Genomic DNA, 22906 nt, shown 5'->3' with positions numbered 1-22906 from the left:
TACCCTTTTGTTACTTTCCTCCTTTAAAATATTTTTGTGACAGAATTATCCACATTTGTCCCTTGTCTCTGAAGTTGCAACCTGGCGGTGTTCTGATTGTCAAGAAGTATTATTTAAGTCACTCAGGAATTCATCTCAGTACTTCTCGGAATGAAAAACAAATGCTTTGAATTCATGTAGTGGTTGTGTATGCTGTGCATGCCCTGGTAGTATTGTTGCGTATCTTATGAACAGAAACACCACTTTGTCTTCCAGATTTTATCTTGTACAGGTGTATGGATATTAATGTGGGTAGAACTCAGATCATTACTGTTATCACAGAGATGCCTTATATTAGTCCCAAGGCAATGACTATGTGTTTTGGTAAATGGACCGAAGCAGCATCTTAGTATCTTGCAAGCTTAAAGTGTTTAATATAAGAAACATATCTCTTGTCATAAAAATCAAATGCGGTAGGAAACAGTCCATTTTTTCTGTGTGGCAGAAAATAAAGTGCTTTTCAATTTCCATGTAGTATCTTGTCACGTAGGGTAAGAATGTAAATGCGTCAGCTTTAGTTGTGGGTTTGATTTTTGTTTTCCAGTGAATATTTCTATTGTACAAAATTTTCGAAGTTTTAGTGGAGAATATTAAAGGTTTTCTATTAAGGTGTTCTGGATATGGTTTTATAGGCTTTGTGTGTTTTATGTTGTTTTTTAAATTTTTTTGAGATAGTGAATGGATGCCAACGGACTCCGTGTATCTTAAATATTATAACCATGCTTTGTGTTTAAAAATTTATTCTGTAGTACAAACATAAGAAAAACACGCTATTGCTCATGCTTGTTTTGAATGAAATAAGTTTAGTGGGTTTTGAGTGCTTCAAAGCTGAAAAACCTAATTGAAAATGCTAAAAGAATTCTGTATACTTTTACAGCTATACAAAATGAGTGCAAAAAGATACCTTTCTAATATGGTAGTGTTTTACAACCACTTTGCAGGACAACAAAGAAAGTGTTACAAAAAGCAGCTCAGAATTGTGCAGTTCAGCTGTGTTCAACAGTATGCAACTCCCATTGTTGACAAATGAGAGTTGCTTGACTTGACTGCAGGCAGTATGAGGTCAAGAAATATTAATAAAATGCTTGCTTAACTGTTTATTTCTGCTTTTTTTTATATATCCTTGTTGTGATGTGACAGAGCATTTGAGGTCAACCGTCAAGCTCTCAGTGGAGATGGAATAAAGCACCTTTATCTAAGCCTTCACTAATACAGCACTCAGCCGTGACTTGGAGAGGGTAAGTGAGCTGATTATACTTAGCTTTCTCTACTATGGTAAAATGAGTTGCAGAGAGAACACACTGAAAGCCTCTAAATACTTTTCCCTTTTATGGAATAGAGCTCCCAGATCACCATTTCCTGGAGATTGTACTCTAAGCCTACACAGTGGTAAAAGAAAGTTCTCTGCATTCACTGATCTATATCTGACTACAAATTTGAGCTTAGAGGATCATTTTTTTCCTAACTATTTTAAGCAGCAAGTTTACAATAACAGGCCAAAATGTTAAAAAGCATTCCATCCTCTCTTCTTTCTTTCTTTTTCTTAACTTTTTTTCTTTAAATTGTTTCATGTCAATGTGGGAATAAGCAGAATTTGATGAAAAGGATAGGTGATTTGGGTTGGTTTTTGGTCATGGGGTTTTTTTGTTTTGTTTTGGTTTGTGGTTTTTTTTACCCATTTTGTAGGTGCAAAAAGCTCATGCAGACTAAGATATTTGCCCACATCCACTCTTCTTGTGACATGTGAGTTAATCTCTACAAGTATTTAATTTTAAAAGGTAATTTTGAAACTCCTGCAGTTTCTAAAAGACTAGAATTTTGGGATGGATCTTTTACTCTGATAAAACGCTACAATAATCTCATGACATCCCTTGATAGGATAAAGGTAAGCCAGGCAGAGTTTGATCAATGCCTAACAAAATAATCTCAAAATTGTCTCAGTGACTAGGATGCCAAAAAGGCCAACAGAATTCTGGCTTGTATCGGGAATAGTGTTACCGTCAGGACTAGGGAAGTGATTGTGCCACTGTACTTGGCACTGGTGAAGCCTCACCTTGAATCCTGTGTTCAGTTTGGGGCCCCTCATCCTAAGAAGGACATTGAGGTACTAGAGAGAGTGCAGAGGAGGGCGACAAAGCTGGTGGGGGGCCTGGAGCACAAGTCTGATGAAGAGCAGCTGAGGGAACTGGACTGTTTAGCCTGGAGAAAAGGAGGCTGAGGAGAGACCTCATCGCTATCTACAGCTACCTGAAAGGAGGTTGTAGCATGGGGGGCGTTGGTCTCTCCTCCTGAGTAGCAAGTGAGAGAATAAGAGGAAATGGCCTCAAATTGCACCAGGGGAGGTTTAGATTGGATATTAGGAAAAAATTCTTGATGGAAAGGATTGTCAGGCATTGGAACAGGCTGCCTAGGGAAGTGGTTGAGTCACCGTCCCTGGAGGTGTTTAAAAAGCGTTTAGACAATGTTCTTAGGGACATGGTTTAGTGCTAGAGTTAGGTTAGGTTATGGTTGGACTGGATGATCCTGAGGGTCTCTTCCAACCGGAATGATTCTATGATTCTATGAACATGTACTTATGCACCTTGACTGTTTTTAAGGTGTAGATGTATTTTTTAATCTATCCTCTCAATATCTTCAGGGACAATATTTACAGTTATTTCGATTGGTATCTCACTTTATTGCATGTATTGTTAACATATAATTTCCTTCTTTGACTGAAACATGTTTGTGCTTGTAGAAAGGAGAGAAAGCTGGCAAAGCTAACAGCAACAGGATTCCAAGGGTTGTTCAGCTGGCAGATGAGCCAGGCTGAGAACCAGGATAGTCATGCAGTCTGTACTTTGGCTTAGGGTTCAGTAAGGCTGTGATCTGGCTTTATAGATAGAGGTGGGTATTTCTGTAGATTCCAAGGCTGTACTCCTGCCTAATGCTCTAATGAAGAAGAAAAAAAATGTATCTTCCAGGGAAGTACATTTTCCAAGGACATTTCTTTCTTTTCTTCTCTTCCCGTCTTGTTTATTTTTATGAGATAAAGATAAGCCCCTCTAATTCTTGTTAGAGTGTTCTCATAAAACCTCCTTTTTCTGTATATTTTTACTCTCATTGACATTTACTGGGGCTATTTTCATTGCCCAATCAAATAGGCATAAGGTCACTTCACTGGTGTTGGAAGAAGAACATTTATTCACTTATATCTTAAGGTTCCGTCATTTCTAAACCTACTAGTATCAGAAGGCAGTAATTGATACAGAAAATGGCAGAACTCATTGCACAGCATGGAGCAAGAAGATGTCTCCATTGGTTGTATCTATTTGATTTGCAAGATGTTATGTTTGTGCTGGTTAAGCATGATAAAGTCTTTAAAGGATCTGGACTGCTGATTTTAAGAACACTGTACAGATTAAAAATAAGCTTTTAGACTGGAAAAAAACAAACAAACAAACAGAAAACCCAAACCCCCAAACATTCAAGAGTTCTAAATCATATAGCTTATGAATTGAACTATGTCCTTATATATTTTGTTGAAATACTGATAAATTGTAGTCCTTAGAGGACTATAGCAGTGCAGTCAAGATGTGCAAAAACTGCATTAGTTTTAAGACGCCTCAGAATACGAATAATTATAGACAAGCTTACACAGCTCCAATACAGTCCTCAGCACTGGGTTTTTCTGGAAAGATGTTAGGAAAAAATGGAAAGTCAGAAGAAGAAATTTTCCTACTGATCAACACCACAAAGATTTGGAGCTTATTCCTATTTGCAGAGATAGCTCTGTAAGGAAGTCAGGGTAAGGTTCTAATTGTGTCAGAGATGGACTGAACTCAGTCCACTCCAAATCTGGGAGTTGTTAAGGTGGCATCAAGTCATCTTCCCTTCATTCTCCATTGGCTGTACTTTCTGTGCTGCATCTCTAAGACAACACAGCTTCGGATTTGTCCCTTTCTATTCTTAGACAAGTCTGCTGATTTTTTTTTTTTTTAAGTTTTTTTGCTTTTTAAATCTGAAAAAATGGACTGAAACTTGATGTGCTGAATAGTTCTTTCTTTTTCAATATGACTTGCATTCCTTTTTAAAGTTTAGTATGTACCTCAGCTAGGACTGAGAATAAACCACTTTGATGCAATACCTTATACAACTCCACATAGGACTGCAAATATGCTTTGGCCATGACTTGAAGCATTCCTGGTTTTTCAGCCACAGCATTCTGTTGAGTTGAGCCTATCAGAACCATTCATAAGGCAAACACTAAGAGGGATTAGATAAACAGCTGAATTTATATCTTCTCTTTTTGTTTTTGTTTGAATTTGAGTTCTTGAAAACTCAGAAATTGTGTAGGATGCCAGGAATTTGTTAGAGAGATGAAAAGCAAGTCCATGTCACTTTTTTTAGTTAGCTAGCTTCTATCTCGTCTTCATGTGTTGTTAATAGCTGATGACTGCTTTTTCATACAAAAATACTTAACTGTTGAAACACAGATGTTTAATGCTATTGCTATGTGCCTAATCTCTGTGGGTTTATTAAAATATGTGTGTTTTCCAACATACTAGGGACTTTAAACATATTTTGCCTTATTAAACATTTTTAAATCTTCCTTTTATTCATAGAAAGCTTCCTCTACTTTTATTTGAAGTCAGAGGTGGCTAAAATCATGATAAAAACTTGAGCTTCCACTTATTGCAGTAGAGCTAGAAATTCACCCGTAACAGATTCAAAATGTCTGCAAAAGCTTCAAGCGTGCCATTCCTATAGCATATACTACTCTGAAAAAAGTATACTCACTATTCAAAAAAAGTCCTTATCTTAGTCTTCATAATGATGTCATATATGCTGCATCTTTTCCACTGTCTTTATCAAAGAACTTAAACAAAATAGTTGTTGTTTTTTTTCAGAACACACTCGTGTAGAGATCATTTTTACAATCTGTTAGTTCTGCATTAAATTTAATGTGAGGTCACCTTGTATTCCTCTTCTAGTAAAAGAGAAAATTAAATTTCTAATATAATGTGAAATGAATCTAATAAAAGCATGGGTCTTAGCTGCTTCTGTAGTTCAAAGTTTTCACATATTCTGTAGGCTTTAAACACAGATTTTTTTTTTTTTTTTTTTTTTTCCTGTGAAAGCTGAGGTGAGGAACTTGTCACTACTGAGGCTGCTTCGGTATTTCCTGTGAATGTTGGTTTTTTGTTGTTTGTTTGTTTTTAAATCAGTGCAACTATTTTGTCAATTTTAATTCTCAACCTCAATAAACCGACATGTTCCTGAATACATTTCTTTGCCCTTCCCTGAAAGGGAAGGGAAAACTGTAGAAGGTTAATCTTACAGTGCTAAGTTCCTTGAACTTCAAGTCATCTCCCCATCTCAACCTCTTTGCTCCACTTGTCTTGATTTCCAGAAGAGTAAAAGACTAGAGATGAGATTAGTAATTCTGTTTGGGGAGAAGATAGCATGTTTTAGAGGTTGAGTCTATGCTTGTTGGGTATATTTATCTCCTTGGCATGCTACTGAAGTTGTTCTATTATTGTTTGACGGGACAGCTCCATTCTATACAGAGCTGTGAATTAACTGTAAAGGGAATATAGATAGCTTTTATTGAGTCCAGGCAGAAGCTGTGTGCCAGACTGTCTCTGACAACTGGATTGTCTCTCATCTGTAGGCACCACCAAGGAGTCGAATGATTTATTTATGAGGACCATTCCTTAACTATCCGGTAGGTGTCAGAGTAAGTCTTGTAATACATACACTGTAGCTATGAGGATTAGTACCTGACGTTTCTCACCTTCAGACTACCGGACAAGCTTTAATACTAATAATACACTTGTGAAGGCAGTAACTCCCATTGATACTAATAACGAGAATTTTCTCAGCTAATAGGCAGTGGGTTGTTTTTTTTTTTCTTCCCCCCATTTGGGCATTACTGCTGTTTTGCTTCAGACGTGTCCTGCACAGCATTGTCTTGTGCAGATGCATACCAAGTCTTGTGCACAATTCACCTAGGCCTTGCTCTTGCTCAAAGGAAGAGTGCCACCATTTGGGTTTCCAGTTTTACTCCTTTCTTTGAAATCTGAGGTCACGCTTTGTAGCATTAGGACTTTGTTAGTTACTAAAAGGCATATTGCAGATATCCAGGATGTGGTTTTCTTCTTACAGGATTTTTAGAGACGGTAGTTTGGTCACAGGCAAAACAGTCATAGTAATGAAAAAATAAAAAACCCTGCAAAATGCAGGGATGAGATGGAAATAGCAACAAGAACAGAACGTTGTCCGTTTTGAATGCGTGTACTAAGTTATACTTGACCTTGAAAGCTTCAGTTAATAAAACACAAGATAGCATTTTTAATTTTAAACCTTAATACTGTTTGTTGTTGTAAAGTGATCTCGCTGTTAGAGCACAGAGTTTTAAATGAATCTGATTTGTATTTTTGGCATCTAACACAGCCTACAGATCACAAGGCCTCTCAGCACTTATGCCTTCAGGCTAACTTGAAATAGAGCTTCTCAGCGGTGCATGGTCCTGTTAATCCACATTGCAGTTTCACGGGCTTCACACTGTCCACCATGCCAACCTTACCTGAAGACAAGGGACAATCAAAAGAGGCAGAACACAACAGTTCTCCAGCCAAAGTAAGCACTCTTACAAAGGTGTTTTCTGACACTTGTTAGAAACCTGAAGGCTGAAACCTGTTTGTATATATTTAGGCATTTATAAAATAAGATCTAATCATTGCTTTGTATTAGTGTGTTTTGATTAAGTGATGAAGCTATGATTGATGTTTCAGTTGATACTCTTAGAATTCTTCAAATACTTTCTAGACTAAGGAATGAGAACTCAAGTTACTCGAGCACTTGTTTATCAGTTTGATCTGGAGGCTTGTATGTCTGTCTGTTCTGAACCATTTATATCAAAGCTGTCCAAAAATATCCTTTGTTATTACAGTTAACTTTAACCTTTGAGAAAAGAACTTAGGCTTGTGCTTCACAGTAGTCTTGAAACAGCTAGTGTTGCCTGTACAGATATGGGAGATGCTATGCAATTTATGTGTGTGTGAAAGATGGAAATCTGCCTTTTGGTTTGTAGTCTTTCTCATTGCTTTATTTGCCACAGTAGTAGCTGAACATATACTGGAACTATACAGAGAGCAGGTGGGTGCTCCCCAGACACGTTCATCATTTTGCTACTCAAATATGTGGCACCTACTTGGTTTTGTATGTTTTATTTGCAGATAATTTTTTAAAATCAATAAGAGATGATAATTCTCCCTTTTGAATAATTTATGCCACTGATAAAAAGCAATTTTATGTTCTAATAAAGTGGCTGGGGTTTTTTTAGTTGTTAGCTTAGCTGAAATACATAACCTGTGATTTTGTAATCACAGTAAGGTTATCCAGATCATCCTGTTTTATGCAACCTGGTGTAAAGAAAGAGAGGATTTATAATCTGGCACATCCTCAGTTAAAAATGTATCACTGTCCCTGGATTTGAGGACACTGTATTCTACACTTTAGGTGAAAACATCCGCTACTTTAACATTGTTGGAAAATACTGTCAGCAGTGAGCCCTGCACTGATTTGTCATGCATTCCATCTAAATTGCACTTTGTGCTGAGTGCTGGTTTCCTGGCTGAAGATAAACACCCCAGATGGATGCAAGTTCATCAGACCATTAGCTGAGAACATATATTAGGTCAAGAAAATTTTTTTTTTTTTTTTGACTCACCCATGTGAAGAGTATTTTAGTACAAAATGCTTGCTGGTTAAATATACCCAAAGAGAAAAAATACTAAAAGCTAGCGGGCGTCAATGAACATAATCCTGAGTGTGCTTGTCAAATGGGAGAAATGAAGAATTCCAGTCACATAATCTTAAACAAAAAATTTTAAAATAATTTTTATTACATTATACAGGCCTTTTAGAGGTAGGTCATAAACTAACTATGATAATGTGATAGTTCATGAATTGTTTAACTGGGCAAAACACTTTGTTGTAGGTAAATTGTTGTTTTTAGGCACAAAGTAGCAGTGGAAGGATTTTAGCCAACGCACTGCTCACGAGCCTACTTAAGGATTGCAGCTAGCCCCTCTTGTGAGAATTCGATCTTGCTCATACCTGTTACCACTCTTGTCTTGTTGCAGTCCGATTCTACAGCATGACTATGTAATAATTAAAGTAACTTATCATTGTGAGATAAGGACTTTAAAGCAAGGAGAGGGCATCAAAAGGAACTAACAACTAGTGGACTTGTTTTCTGCCATTTAACGAAACTTTCCAAGTCTGGAATCTCATCTCAAGTGCTGTGTGGTGTCTTAACAGTTTCCTCATTCTATTTCAGGAGATGCTTCCTCACCTTTTCCCTGCATGCACAAATGCACACACATTCACAAAACAGTTCTGAGAAAAAGAAAATGAACCTTACATCACGTGTAGTTTCTTGCTTACTTCAAGTATCTCTTACTTGATGGGAAGACCTGGGCTATGTTTCTCAAATTCATTTTGAGAAAACAAATAACAGTTTTCCATTTCAGTATTTCTTACAGCAGCTTGTGTTCACCTTTCTAAACAATGTTCATCAAAGTATTCATTAGCTCTGTGTTCCTGGGGAAAGTAGATGTGAAATTCCCATTAACTCAGGCATGAGGACAGTTAGCATAATTCAAAGAACTTTAGCACCTTGTTTGAAATGTTGTCTCTATTAAGAGTATATAGTCAAACTCTTAGTTTTTGTGCTGTCTTGTTACAGTAAGCATTGAACACTTTAGAAATGTGTTATACAGAATAATTTCTCCCAGCATAAATCATAGAACTTCATAGTTACGTGTTGTTTTCAGTAATTTCTATATTTTAATTTAATTAGATTTATTTCACATAGAGTAATATAATAATAGGCTTTCGTTGATATATTTAAAAACTGATTTAAGGGTTTTAGTATTAAAAATAAATTTTTATACATGTAATGCATTCCTGCAGCAAGAAAATTAGATCCTTAACAGTTATGTTAAAAGATTTATGGTGGCCTATAAATCTCCCTACAATTTCAGGGATGGTTGTGAGCTGCCATCTTTCCCTCTTTTTAAATTAAAAATCCCTATTTTTATTTCCAGCTTTCTCCTTTCTTTGTATCCCAAACACTGTTTTACTGGCTCTTCCGACTGCTGAGAAAGAGTCTGTTTCAGATGTTCATAATGTTTCTCATACACTGATTATTCCATCATTCAAGCTTCTGCATTTCTTCTTATTATTATTCCAATTTAAATGTGTATTGTACTCTTATCAAATCACTGCATGTTACCTGTTTTATTCTGAAGAACATGTTCCATGTTTATTTTGTCTGGTCTTCTGTCTGTTTCCACTAAGTGCAGTTACAACTGAATTTTGTTACCTTGCTTGCTAAACTCTCAGCTCAGTGCTTTGCTTAAATATCTGAAACTACGCCTGTTTAAAACCCTGTCTCACTCACAAAACCATTCTCTGAGATTCATAAATTTCATGAGGCCTTTCAAATAAGTGTATTTCAGGCCAAATTTGTTCTGAAATTCAGTGCAGACCTTTAATTTCTAAGAGTAAGGGTAGATTTTTTTTTTCCCCAATGCTTTGAAGAATTCAGGTGATATACAGTAAAGCTTTATCATCTGACTGTCCTGGCAGAGGAGCTCTTTTACAGATTTTTTTTTTTATTCCCCTCTCACCCCTTCAAATGCATCCAAATTTGGCCGGATTATCAAACTTTTAAAACCACATTTTTGTGTTTGTGTGCTTAGTGAGGGGTCTCTGCAGATCCCATCCACCCTGAGTATCCCTGAACCTCTTGGATCTTCTCTTACGGACCAAACTGCGTGTGCCATCCTCTCAGCCCTGCACAAGACTGGATGGCACCTGATCATCCGTCTAGAGAACGTAGATCAGTTCCCAGCCTGGCCATAGAGGTGCAGTGAGTTTTACGCTATATTTTTGTGAGAAGAGGAGAGCTTGGGATAAAGGGGAAGCAAGGACTTGGTAGCAGGAGGTCACTGGTGCTGGGAGGTGAGGCAGCTGCTGGGAACAGCTGGAGAGCAGACTTGTCTAGAAGCCCACACGGAGACAGCAGTGACAGGTGGGCAGGGGAGAACTTCTGTTTCATCTTCGTGCAGACTGTGAGACAGCACAAACCTCCTGTTAAAGCTTCTCTTCCAAGTTCTGCATGTAGCAGCCTGAGCACTCTGCAGAGCAGAAAGATTTCTCTTGATTCAAGCCAGCTGGCCCTTTGAGGGCTTCATGCTCTATAGCAGGGGTGTCAAACTCATTTTCACTGGGGGCTACATCAGCCTCGTGGTTGTCTTTGAAGGGCCGAACGTAATTTTAGGACTGTATAAATGTAGGAGTAGTTACTCCTGCTCTATAGGCTCTCTCTGCCCTCTCCTATACAAATGCACCACAACAGGAGTCGTGAGTTTTCACCTGAGTACAAGTCAAACTTCTATAGCAACTGACCACACAATATATTCTACCTGACCTGAACTAGCCTTAGCTATGGCCTTTTTCTTTTCCTTTTTAATTTTTAATGACCCGGTTTTAGAGTCCTAAAATGGACTTGAGTGACTTTAAGGCTGATGTAATGCCATTCAATAGCTTTTGCTGTTTGGCAGTCTTGAGATTAGTATAAAGAATGTGCATGTGTACTCAGCTGCTTTGCCCTGCAAGAAGGGCAGTCACCTGAATTTTTATCCACGGTTACACAAAATACATCGTTACTTAGTAACATTTTTGAGCATACTACTAAAAATTGCTTTCAAACTATTATCATACAATGTCAGCCTTGCACTTGTTTCGCACAATAGATCATGCTTTTACATTCTAACGTTTCCTACACTACAAGGATATTTTTCTTAAACTTAGATCTTCGTATTATTTTCTTGGCATATTTCCTATCCTGCTCTCCTGTGACTGACAATGTGAACTTGCCAAGGAATATCATACGAGAATTATGAGTATAGAAGTGTGGAATGGCATGGAATGTATTTATTTTAGTCTAAAAAAAAATACGCTATTTACAACAGAATCACAAATCCTAAATCGAATGTCCAAACCAAAGTATATTTTATTGCCTTTGAGAGGAAGAAGCGCTATTCTATATCTTTTAATATTACACAATTTTCAAAATGCTTCTAGATTTCTTTGAATTTATCAGAAAATACATCATTTCAACAAGAGTAAAATGCAGCACTGGGAGAGATGCTGAAAGGAGTTCTATTGTATCTGATGGATATTAGCAGTCATGTAACTTTGTAGCTTTCCAAATGTATACAATTTCATTTCAATTTATATTCTTGGCTGCTTGTTTATGGTAACAAACCTTATGACCACTAGTTTCTCCACATGACAGCAGATGACTGAAACAATTATTAACTGATGGCCTTTGTTTCAAATAAGTGAAAAGATTTAATTTTCTCTGTTCTAAAATTTTGACTTGTTAAACTGTGAGCTATTACATGCTTCATTCTGTAAATGCCTCAATTAGTGCTTTTATTACAGCTTTTTACTACCTGTCTATTTAATGAATATTACCCAAATAAATGTTACTGTGAATTCCTTACACCTGTGTCAACCTCTAGTAGGTAAACATTCTTAAAAGGAGTAAACAAAATTCACGACAAATGCTTTTTCAGTGAAAGGAAAATGATGTTTATAATAGTTGACTATGATTCACTTTGCCATGGATTGCAAACATTCTCTTTTAGAAAATCTGGAAGCGTTGCTTCCTAGAGAGGTGGTCGATGCCCCAGGCCTGTCAGTCTTTAAGTGGCATTTGGACAATGCCCTTAATAACATGCTTTAATTTTTGGTCAGCCCTGAAGTGGTCAGGCAGTTGAAGTAGATGATCATTGTAGGTCCCTTCCAACCAAAACTAATTGGTTATATTCTGTTATCTAGTCCAGTGCCAACTAAAGTAAAAATTTCTTCTGAAACTCTGGGACGTAGTTTCAGGGGAAAAAAAAATATCCAAATAACTAAATATTTGTACATACAATACCTAGCAGAAGCAATTAGGATTTGAAAATTTAGAAATTAATATTTAAATTTTACAAGCTGATTGATGGCAATTCCCTGCCACTTTTGTGAAGCTTTCCCTCCAGCTATAAATACTCACACGGCTATGATATGCTCTACTCATCTCATGATTGTCCTTTGAAATAAAAACTGCAGCTTCTAACTTTCCCCCTCTGCATGATATTATGTGAATCACTTTTTTCAACTTCTTGACTGACTGTGAACACAAGATTGCTTAGTTAGCCTTTCTACAGTACAGGAGTTGTTTTGTCTTTTGTTTTGGTTTTTGTTAATCGAAATGTAGTACGTGGGGTAGAAGTAATGATTTTTTTGATGACATATGAGAAATCCACAGGGTTTTTTTTTATTCCAACTTGATGTATTTCCATTTGGGATATCTCACAGAAAACTGATTCCCTCTCTTGAGCTGATTGGGGTCATTGTGGTGTAGAAGGTGTGGGATTAAGTTCTCGGGACAAGTTCTCATATTTTTAAAGAAGGCAAGCATACCTTGATATTCAGTGTCACTTTCTTTTGTCACTTACAAAATATATTGTATTTTATTAAATATTGAAGTTATATTTTAAAAAATCCAGTTAATGGGAGGGAAAAACAAGTAGAACACTGACAAGATAATATTTTTTTTTTTATATATATCATGTGTACTCTTAATACTACATTTATACAACCTTTCATTGCACACTAGTACTGTTTGGAGGTTTTATATGCAAAATTTAGCCCTGTTATACATCGCTGCTTTTCACACTTGCATTCAGCTTGCGAGTTCATTAAATGTTGTACATGTACTTCAGCAGAGGAATGGTTTGCTGTATGAAAAAATCAGTTTGTCTACCGTTTTAAAGCTTTCTCATTAGTTCCATGCTTATTGAGTTTAGCTTGTGTGCATTGAAAATTTGTAAATAAAACAGATATTCCAGGTCTCCATCATCTCTTTTTAGCAATTTATGTATATAGGCTTCTAATTCACATTTGTTTTATCAAATAAGATCTGATTCTCGCTTAGTTCAATAATTTTCTCTTTTAGCTAAATTGAGCAGTACACATTATTTTCCACATAGAGCATCAATATTCAGTGTTTTGAATTTCTGTTTAACTACATTTTTATATTTGTCACAAACCATTCAGGACACAACTGTTGAAGGGACAACATGCAGTACACCTTCTATTGTTCTTCCAGAGAATGCTGTTACGCCAGATGTAGAAATTGATAAAAATCTGGTTAACAGGTACTATATAATACATTACCAATCTATGCATAAATTGTACAGTAATTCCAGGAGCTGCATTTCTAAAATATTGCTTTGAAATGTATATTGTAACAAAATATTGTTGATGTATCTCTATTTGTAATTTGATCATATTGTCTTTTCATTTTGATGATGATTCTTTGGATGCAGGGAAGTGGAGTAGGGCAGGTATATAACTGATACTAAAAGATTAGAGTTTCATATGCTATACTAAGCCTGCCAACCTGACTCACTATACTTTAATTTACATTTTTTAGTTTCAAATTATGCTATTCTGAAATATGAGAATGTTCATGTAAATTTAAAGTTTTGCATACTTTGGACTAAAAGCTGTAACTTTTAAAGTCCATCCTTTTGCTAGGAAATAAAATATGGCCAAGCAAGGAAAAAATTTCTTGGTCAAAGCCTTTTGTAGACATATAGTGGTGTGCGTATGTGCACTGCAATCCTGCACCTACTACAAGGATAACTGCAGTTGGATTCCTCATGTTCTGTGCATGTAAATGTGCAATACTGTCTTTCTGTCCAAATCTTGAACTTTATTAGACCCAGTCAATGAGCAACCAAAAAGGGACAATTGAGCATTTTTATGTTTCCTGGAGTATTTTTCCCCAGTGGAAATTTTTCACTTTAGTAGCTAAATCCCTAATTCTGGTGTACTAATTATGTATGTACACCACTAGTACTGCCTTTAATCCTATAAAGATTTCCACTGAACCTATAAGAACTTTGTAGACTGATGTAGAGTTAGGAAATTAATTCTTGTAAGACTTTAAAAAAAATTACTGTTTTTTTAAATACTAAAGATGTAAGTTCCCCAAGGAATGCCCTTGCAAATGGTTTTATCTTATGTACAAAGCCTGTGTTGTCTGTTCCCTTCTTGAATTAAAGAACTAGCTATATTACCGTCTTATTACGATATCCTTAGTATCATGCTGAAAAATAGACATTGTAGCAATATTTGCAATCTGTTGTAATTATTTTGTCTATTGAAAGGAAAATGCAGCAACAAACTATGTTGTTCTTAAAAACAATGTTTGCATGATCCTTAAATTACTAAAGTGTGTTTTAATGAAGGAAAGTTTTTTGCAAAAGAAGGACTTGAAATTTATGACAGTTTGTATAATAAGGCTTATATGTGAGGGCAGAAAATTTCTAAGGAAGACTTACGATCATAAAAATATTTTGCAATTTTTACTAATAGCTTTTGCAAGTATTTTTTATTTCTTTTTTATGTTTAGCGATTGACAGTTTCATGAACTGCTGAAAATGCTTCTTCTCTTCTTTTGACAAGTTTAGCATATTACCTATATCTTTCAGAATTAATCTACCTTCCAATCTTGTGCATATTATTTTCCTATTGACCTAGAACACGTTCTGTTTTATGTAACTGAAGGTTTTGCTAGTGAAGCTACTATTATTGTATATCATTTCTTTCCTTAGAAAAATTGTTGGTAGTCTCACATTGCTGGCTAACTTTGTTTCATATGATAATATTCTGAGATATTAAAATATCATTATATTATTGGCCAGCATCTTTAACACTTTCTTCTAAAGCTAATTAAGATATGCTCGTTTCTTTTAAAGTCCTGAGTTGAAAGGATTAGAAACCAAGTTACTGGACTTTTTTTCTACCTAAAGAAGAGATGCAACAAGTGTAGGCTTCTTTACCAGCTCTCTCCTTTCCCTTTGTCCCTTGTATCTGTTCAGTCCTCCTACTGTTTTGATGAAGCTGCAAAAGAAACTTTCGTAGCACTTGGAAGCTGCCATAGGAGCACATTCCTGATCTTCTGAAATTAAATAGGAATCTGTTGAAAATTCAAGTAGACAGCATTTCTAAGATAGCTGGAAGCACTTAAATGTCTAGCTTGAATACTATAGTATACTATAGTTTTGAAGCAGATGTTTGGACGTGTTCAGGTAGACAGGGCGGGAATATCACCTTGAGGTTCAGCATATGTAAAAGTAAGCTGTTGATGGAAACAATCTGTCGTAAATTGAAAACTTCAATTCAATTTTGAGTCGAAATAAGGTTATTTTCAGTCTTCTAATAAAGCATACTTCTTGACCTGGGATTTTTAATGTATTGACCTGCCGTTAGACTTGAAGTGTGAGAAAAAACTAATCAGAAAGTATTGATCATAAATGTAGACAATAATTTGCTTGTATCTTTAAAGTGTACGTCTCCAAATGTCAAGATTGTTTAAGAGTCGGAATTATAATGCAGCGCTTTAAAAGCAGCATTATTTGCTGGATCAGCATTTAATTTTCTGCAGTCATTTGAGACTTCCTATATTGCTGTGTCAATGTAGGAGCCTAAAAAATTTTTTCAATCTTAAAACTTAGTTTAGGAAGCACTAACAACTTACAAAGACTCATTTTTCTTTTTTCTTTTTTTTCCCCCCTGCAATGTAACATATTTACATGAGTTTTAAGTCATGATAATGAACTAAAGAAATGTGGTTTTTCTGAGAAATCAAAAGTTCACAGTATATGAGGTTATCAGCAAATGTCACATCTGCATTATGAGAGCAATTTCTGTAATTTCCCTTGTTTCTACAGCCTTCCTCCATTTATCAGTTGTTTGTAGATGAGAGGAATTGCAATAAAACCTTTTTGTTTTGATTTTTTTAATCAAAGAAAAGTGCTTTCTTTTTTTCTTGTTAATTTTTTGATAGAGAAGTAGAACTTTTTTCTTTTTCTTTGTGGCATAATGCCCTAATTTCTGTTTGTTCATTTTTCTCTCTAGGCCTCGTAGTCCTCATAGGAGACATTCTAACCGTGCCAGTAGGAGTCCAACAAATTCATTGACTTCTGTTGGTAAGAAGTGATTATTCACTTACACTAGGATCTTTTCTCAGAAAGTGTGACATGCAATAGCGACCTAAATATAGAGTCTGGCTGCATTGACTGCAGCTTTTTTCCTGTGCATACTGCTTAATGCATGCACAGGGAATGCTGCTAGTGTGTTGAGTTGTGATCATGAGTTTATGATCCTCAGTGAATTGCATGCAGAGTGAGCCAGGGAGATATGCGTATTGGTAGTTTCATAAAGTTGTTAGATTAATGGATTAGCTTAACATTGTTAGAAAGCTTGACTTATGCTTAAAATTTTTGTTTTATTCAAAATGCTGTTCAGTAGTGCTGGTTTTGTGACTTCCGAACAACTGCAATTTTTTTTAGCAAGATCCTTAAAAGACATTTAACTGTCAAGTTATTTAGTTTGGCTGTCATATCAGATAGAACCTTAAATGGTTACAAACTCTCCAGGGAAAGATTTTCTTCATTTCTTCACTTGCTAATGAGTCTCTTACCACATCATTAGTTCTATTAGCTTTCTGGTAGCAATCTGTGGAGTAAATTGCTATTCAAGGGGACTAATGGTGTGGATGTGGATTTGTGAGTACTGCGAACTGAGATAAATACTCATCCTGTTCAGTCAGTGGCAAAGCCTGCGTCAGTTCTTAACCTTGGTCTGTTTGCTTTTGGATTGTTACTTGTCTCCATTTATGTATTTCCTATAAAGTAAAAGATTAACAGAGTTGATAGAATGTTTATACTATAGCATGTTAAGGATGAAGGAATAAGGTTATGAGACCTCCTACCAAAATGCGGGGAAGGGGAATCAGAAATTTAGAATAAATTTTTTAAACTCTTTTTATCTTTACAACACTACTTTCTCCCAGCCTTTAACTTAAGCAAGTTATCACTTATACCATTCATCAAAACAGTTTTCTGTAAAATCAGGGCCTTGTGTGATCATTTCATACCTTAAAAAAAAAAAAACAAACAAAAAACTGGTTTTGTGACACACTTAAAGCCAAGCTTATGAGGTGACTATTCCAATACTCCCAGAGGCTTTTAAAGGGAAAGACCCTTTTTACTATCAGAAAGGAACCTAGTTCTTAGGCAGCTTGAAATGGATTTTTTTCTTTATTAAAGCACCAGCAAACATCAGAGCCCTGCTACCTCTCTGATACTCCAATATTCAGAATAAAAATTCTGGTTTATCAACTCAGATTGCTCTTAGTAATTGAGATTCTCTTAAGGACTCCGATTAATAATTCGTCTTAGCACACTTTTATTAACAAAGTCGTATTTGTGGAGTTGTTCTTGATCAATCTATTGAACCTCGGCATGGGGGTTCACCGATCATTTCAGAATTTTCCAGTAGCAATGGGACTCCTGTCCGTATCAGCGAATATTTCTTATAAGCGGCACTGATCTGCGGCTGATAGCAGATCATGCATCCCTAGGGTTGAAAAATGGCTACAGCTAAGTCTGCTTTCCCTGAATTATAGGTATGTTTCTACTTTCTCTTGTATAGGAGCTATTGCATGAAGGAAAAAAAAATCGTTGGTACCTCTGAAAGTAACCCAAACTCTCTCTGCTGTTAACAGTGTATTCACTTGATTTTTTTTTTTTTCTTTCTCAAAGTAGAGAGGCCAGCACCCTTTCTGGTAGAATTTAATGTATCATTACACATGCCATTTATTTTCGTTTGGTTTTTTGTGTGGATTTATGACAGTTAGTTTGCTGGATTTAATTTGAGATTTGTGACATGACAAAAATACAATAATGCTTTTATACACCTGGGATCCTGGGCTAGTTTCACACAAATAAAGAATTGGAGACTTTTAAATTCAGCAGAACATCTCTTTTGTTAATAAGGTAATAAAATATTTTATGTAAGTAGTATTTCCACTGTTGTACTAGAGTTAACTTCTCAGCCATGCAAAGAGAAGGTGCTAACTATTTGTATCAGTAACAGCTAGAATTAATCCTTACTAGTTTGTGATTCTGACACTTTCCTAACTGGGTACTCAGTTGCATCAGTATGCCTATGACAATGTGGTTGAGAGAAAGGCCAGTGAAAGATTGTCAGGAGGCTTCAAAGACTTGTGACTTCTCGTGCATCTGCTCCAGTTTTGTGATTGGCCCTTTAAATTCATGACTCAAATGTGGCTTTTGGCTGCTTGCATTCAAAGGAAAACTTCCTTTATACATCGTATAAAACTAAGATGGAGATAAGATCCACATAAATCAGCTCAAATCCACTTAATGGTACTTGGAACGCTTAAAAACCTATCCTGCTTGCCAGCAGTTGATTTTAGAGGTAACTAAACTTGTGGAAACTAAGTAAATGTATGGAACTACACTTATAGAAATCAGACTTACACAAAATAATGATTATTCGTCCATACTCGGAGATGCAGCACCAAGATCTGCTCCTCCATCCCCAGCTCCCCCCCCAAATCTGGTATCTAAATTAGGACTTTATGGTCTGGATGGGGGGACAACTAGACAGGTAAAATAATGGTTGGATAGTTTGGCTCTGCGGGTAGTGACTGGTTGGTTGGTCATATGCTCCCTGGACTTTAGTGAAAGGAGAGTGTTCTTGGAAAGAAACAAACCTTTCCAGATGTCATTTTCTGAAGCCAGAGCTTTGCTTCCAGCCTGCTCCTGTGCCAGCTGCTCTGGTCAGCCCTTGGCTGTGCCTTGGAACCCACTCAAGAAAATCAGTGGTGCTTTCCATCTTTATCAATGACCTGGAGGAGGATGGAGTGCACTTGATCAGAGTAATAGTTTTTGATCAAAACTAGCAGATGAAATCACCTTGGAGAGACTAATATGTGCTCGAGGGCAATGCTGCAATTCAGAGAGACCCAAACAGGCTGGAGGAATGGGCCAATAGGAACTTGATGAAGTTCGGCAAAACCAAATTCAGCGTCCTACATCTGGGAAGGAGTAACCCCTTGCAGCAGGTACAGGTTGGGGCTTGGCTGGCTGGAAAGCTGTTCTGCTGACAAAGGCCTGAAGGCCTTGGTAGACAGCAGGTTGAACACGAACCAGCAGTGCGCCCTTGCAGCAAAGAGGGCTAACAATGGTGTGGACTGGACTAACAGAAGCTTACCCAGCAGATCACGGAAGTGCTCATTCCCTTTTACTCAGCACTCATTAGACTGCATCTAGAAAATTGCATCCAGTTTTAGGACCTCCAATAAAAAAAGTGGGTTGATAAATGGGAATGAATCCAATGGTGGGCCACAAAGTTGGACCAGGTGCTGAAACACTTGCCTGATGAAGGAAGGCTGAAGGAGATGACCTAATTTAGCCTGGAGAAGAGATGGCTTTAGGGGAAACCTAATACAGCCTTTCAATAGCAATGAGAAGACAATTAAGAAAACAGAGCTAGGCCTATAGCAGGAGGGCAAGAGGCAATGGATGTAATTTGAAGCAAGGAAAGCTCTAAGTGGGTATGAAGAACTTCTCACTCTCTGTAGAGTCAAGCATTAGAACAATCTGCCCAGAGAGGTTTTGAATTCTTCATCCTTAGAGGTTTTTCAAGACCAGGTTATCTTGAAAGACTAGCGACCTGATCTTTCACCACTTATTCTGCTTTGAACAGGTTGGACGAGATGACCTCCAACAGTACTTTCCAACTTGCATTGCTCTATGATTCTAAGATGTTGCTTTTCCAAATTAAGCAATTTCTAATTAAAACTGTTACTGCTGGAGGTCTGACTTGGCTGAAAGAAATGTAACTTCATGAACATGTACAAAATCATAAACTTGTAGACCTGAAATAATAAACAAGTGATCCTTTGAACATTTGTCATTTGTAAGCAGGTGCTGAGATGGGACGCAGCAGGAGAAATTAAAGGGAATTCATGGGAAAAGAGAACATGGCAGCAAACAGGAAGGCAAATGGAAGTGGTGAAGAGGCAGAAGGCAAGGCAAATATAAAAAGGCAAAGATGTTGAGTATAGTGAGGAAAACGTAACTGTTCAAGGAGGATAGAAAGTACTGTGCCTTGCAGCTCTCCTCTTTTGCTGGCCCAAGGAAAATGCCATGGGAGGTCCTTCTCTCAAACTTTCAACACACAAATCTTAGTGTAAAATGGAACAGATATTTCATCAAAAATAGATTGCTTTAAGAATATCCAGTCTGTGGACATGCTTTTTGACAGTCTAGAAATTGAACTAAATTAATGGAAATTAAAAAACAAAAAAAACCCCCAACAAACAAAACACCCACCCACAAACCAAAACCCCTTGAGTTTTTGCTGCTTGCTTATGTCCTTAGCTTTTCTGAAGACTGATTGTTCTGTATTGGCTCTTGTCAAATTTTAAAATATTTTTCTCTTATTACCTGATGACTTCATTCCCTCCCACCCAAGCTGTTCTTTAATAAGTTTTTCTTATTGCAAAGCAGTGTTATAAATTCCCTCTTCCCTAGTAGAGGCATCAAGCTGGGGAGAGAGGTAGTCACCACTGATATTTCTTCAAACACATCTTTTTCACTAAGCTGTTGTTAATGTGATCAAGTTGTTACTGACACCAGATAACTAACTATATGAGTGAATAAGTGATTGTGTTGTGTGAAGAGTTAACTCATGCAGTCACAAATTTTCTTATAGTTACCTGAGAATAACTGTCTGACTTGCAGTCCATTGTTGATGCTAGTGTGTGCCAGTTGCCTTGTACAAATGGAGCAGTCTCTTGGTGATCTGTCTATCAGTTCCTGCAGATCCAACAAGCTTACTGGTCTGTAGAGTTTATCAGCCCATAAAAAACTTGCACGCACTACCTTGTCAGCATACATGTTTCCTTTCTTTGGCCTGTCGTTTTCAGGTAACTGTTTCACTGTACAAACCTAGATGCTTATAGAAGCCATTCACACCAACTCACACAGGAAAAGGGCCATAGACAACAGGCTACATTCTTTGCTTAGTCATAGCCTGGAGAAGTGTAAAAATTGGTGCTTGAAATTTAGTGGTTTTGATCAATTCAGAAGCCAAACATTAATGAGTTCTTTCTACAACAAATAAAATGTTGTTTAGAAAACAACATATTAATCTAAAGGTCTAAGTGTAGGGCAGTGGCTTTCAGTTTGTGGGCCATATCTAATATATCAACATAACTGGGCATGAGGAAAAGCAACCTCTAACGCCTTCTTTAACCATTGATATTCTAATGGGATTTGCAATTCCTTTGGAAAATCCTTGCAGGTCCACCACATGGTAGAGTTTGATTTGGTTTTTGGATTCTCAGACTTCAGCTCATCAGCTGCTGCCTGCAGCTTTACCAGATGCAGCTTTAGTGTTGCTTCTGCATTTGTGGGAAAAGCTCTTCTTCCCAAATGTGCACTTGATTCCATAGATTATTTGGTGGAATCAAATGTATGTTAAAACTAGTGTGCATAAGTCTGTGCCAGATAAGTTTCTGGGACCTTGACCTTGAAAAACTGAACATAGAGAATCCATGGAAAAACTAAGTCTACAATAGAAATGCCGTGACTGCTAGTTGAAATGGATCTAATGCCACTTTTACTGATAAATTAGAAAAACTGTATCTCAGGCACAGCCAGAAAAGCCAGTTTCACATATCAGATCATCTTTGATCATAGTGACTTAATCTTAATGGGTTATCTGTGGTTTTGAGAACTTGCTCTAAACTTGAGAATATAACAACATTAGAAATGAGCAGACATGAATGTTTGTTAAATGCAAGCTCAAAGCTAAATTTATAGATATGTTTTGTATTTTTGCTCTGAAATGCCACAACCTATCTAGAAAGACGAAGTACACCTCTAATTCTGGCGGTTTCTACCCAGACAACAGTGGCCATGTGATTGATCTGGTAAACGATCAGCTACCGGATGTCAAAATATCAGAGGAAGACAAAAAGAAAAACCTTGAATTACTAGAAGAGGCAAAGAAAGTAAGCGAGAGGTTTCTGATGCGCAGAGGCAGAAAGTCAAGAAGCAGCCTTCCAGAGTCACCAACAGGTAGGTGCAGATTCTGAAAACAAGATTTTATATTCTACTTCAAACATCTGCAAAGCCATAAATAAGTATCTACTGTAATACATACATTGTTACTTTATATATACACTTGGTTAATTTGAAGGTCAGAATTCTTCTGCCCCTCCTCAAAGTTCCATATAAAACAGAAATGACCAATCTCTATATTCCGATGTAACAGTGGAAGATGGTGTAAATTTTTTTAAGTGCCTCAATGATACTCTGCAGACACTGTAACAGGAAATCATGAAGTATTTCTACTGGAATCTAAAAAAATGGTCACAAACTTCTGTTTGTGAAGATTTTCTACTTAAAGTGCCTGTTGTACATAAAATGAAATTTTAATGACAAGTTTCATACTGCTGAAAAAAACAAATCCCCCGGAGATAATCGCACAGACTTTTTTCCTGAACATAGTCATAAACTAAGCTAAATGGATCAGATCTTCCTTTAAAGACAGCAGAAGACAATGTTTTGTTCTAGAATGTCAATTGATTCCCCCCCACCCGCTCTCCTGCCCTTGTATGAAGTGTCTGAAAACTAGGACAAAATACCATTTTATCATTAAATAGGACCTTCTTTTAGCTTTGAAATGCCAATTCAAAACTAAGTTCTATCTTAAAATTGGCTTGACACTTTCTGGAGGAAAAAGAAAAAGGGTGTGGGGTTTTTTTTTAATTTAAAGGGGGGTTTTTTGAGATTAAATTGTCTTTTAAAAAAAAATTCTAAATTCTTTGTGAAACCATGTCTTGTGTCTACTTCTCTGCAGTGCTTCA

At 36.7% G+C, this 22906-nt stretch overlaps 1 protein-coding gene across 5 annotated transcripts in view; it reads left to right on the top strand.

Moving 5' to 3' along the window:
- IRAG1 (inositol 1,4,5-triphosphate receptor associated 1) overlaps nt 1–22906 on the top strand; it is a 75096-nt gene that overhangs the window by 24547 nt on the left and 27643 nt on the right. For 3 of the 5 annotated variants that reach the window (XM_065635257.1, XM_065635258.1, XM_065635256.1), the window contains exons 1-4: nt 6513–6660; nt 13204–13304; nt 16075–16145; nt 21942–22115. In XM_065635257.1, coding sequence (XP_065491329.1) covers nt 6595–6660; nt 13204–13304; nt 16075–16145; nt 21942–22115 — 412 coding nt within the window. In that variant the 5' untranslated portion in view covers nt 6513–6594. Of the gene's footprint in view, nt 1–1179; nt 1278–5692; nt 5747–6474; nt 6661–13203; nt 13305–16074; nt 16146–21941; nt 22116–22906 lie in introns of those variants that run through there. The other 2 variants (XM_065635260.1, XM_065635259.1) reach the window with 1 other exon arrangement.

Source organism: Caloenas nicobarica, chromosome 5 (assembly GCF_036013445.1).
Source record: "Caloenas nicobarica isolate bCalNic1 chromosome 5, bCalNic1.hap1, whole genome shotgun sequence".
NCBI classification, from domain to species: domain Eukaryota; kingdom Metazoa; phylum Chordata; class Aves; order Columbiformes; family Columbidae; genus Caloenas; species Caloenas nicobarica.
Note: the sequence above shows the minus strand (reverse complement) of the source record. Positions and strands in the feature narration are given on the sequence as shown.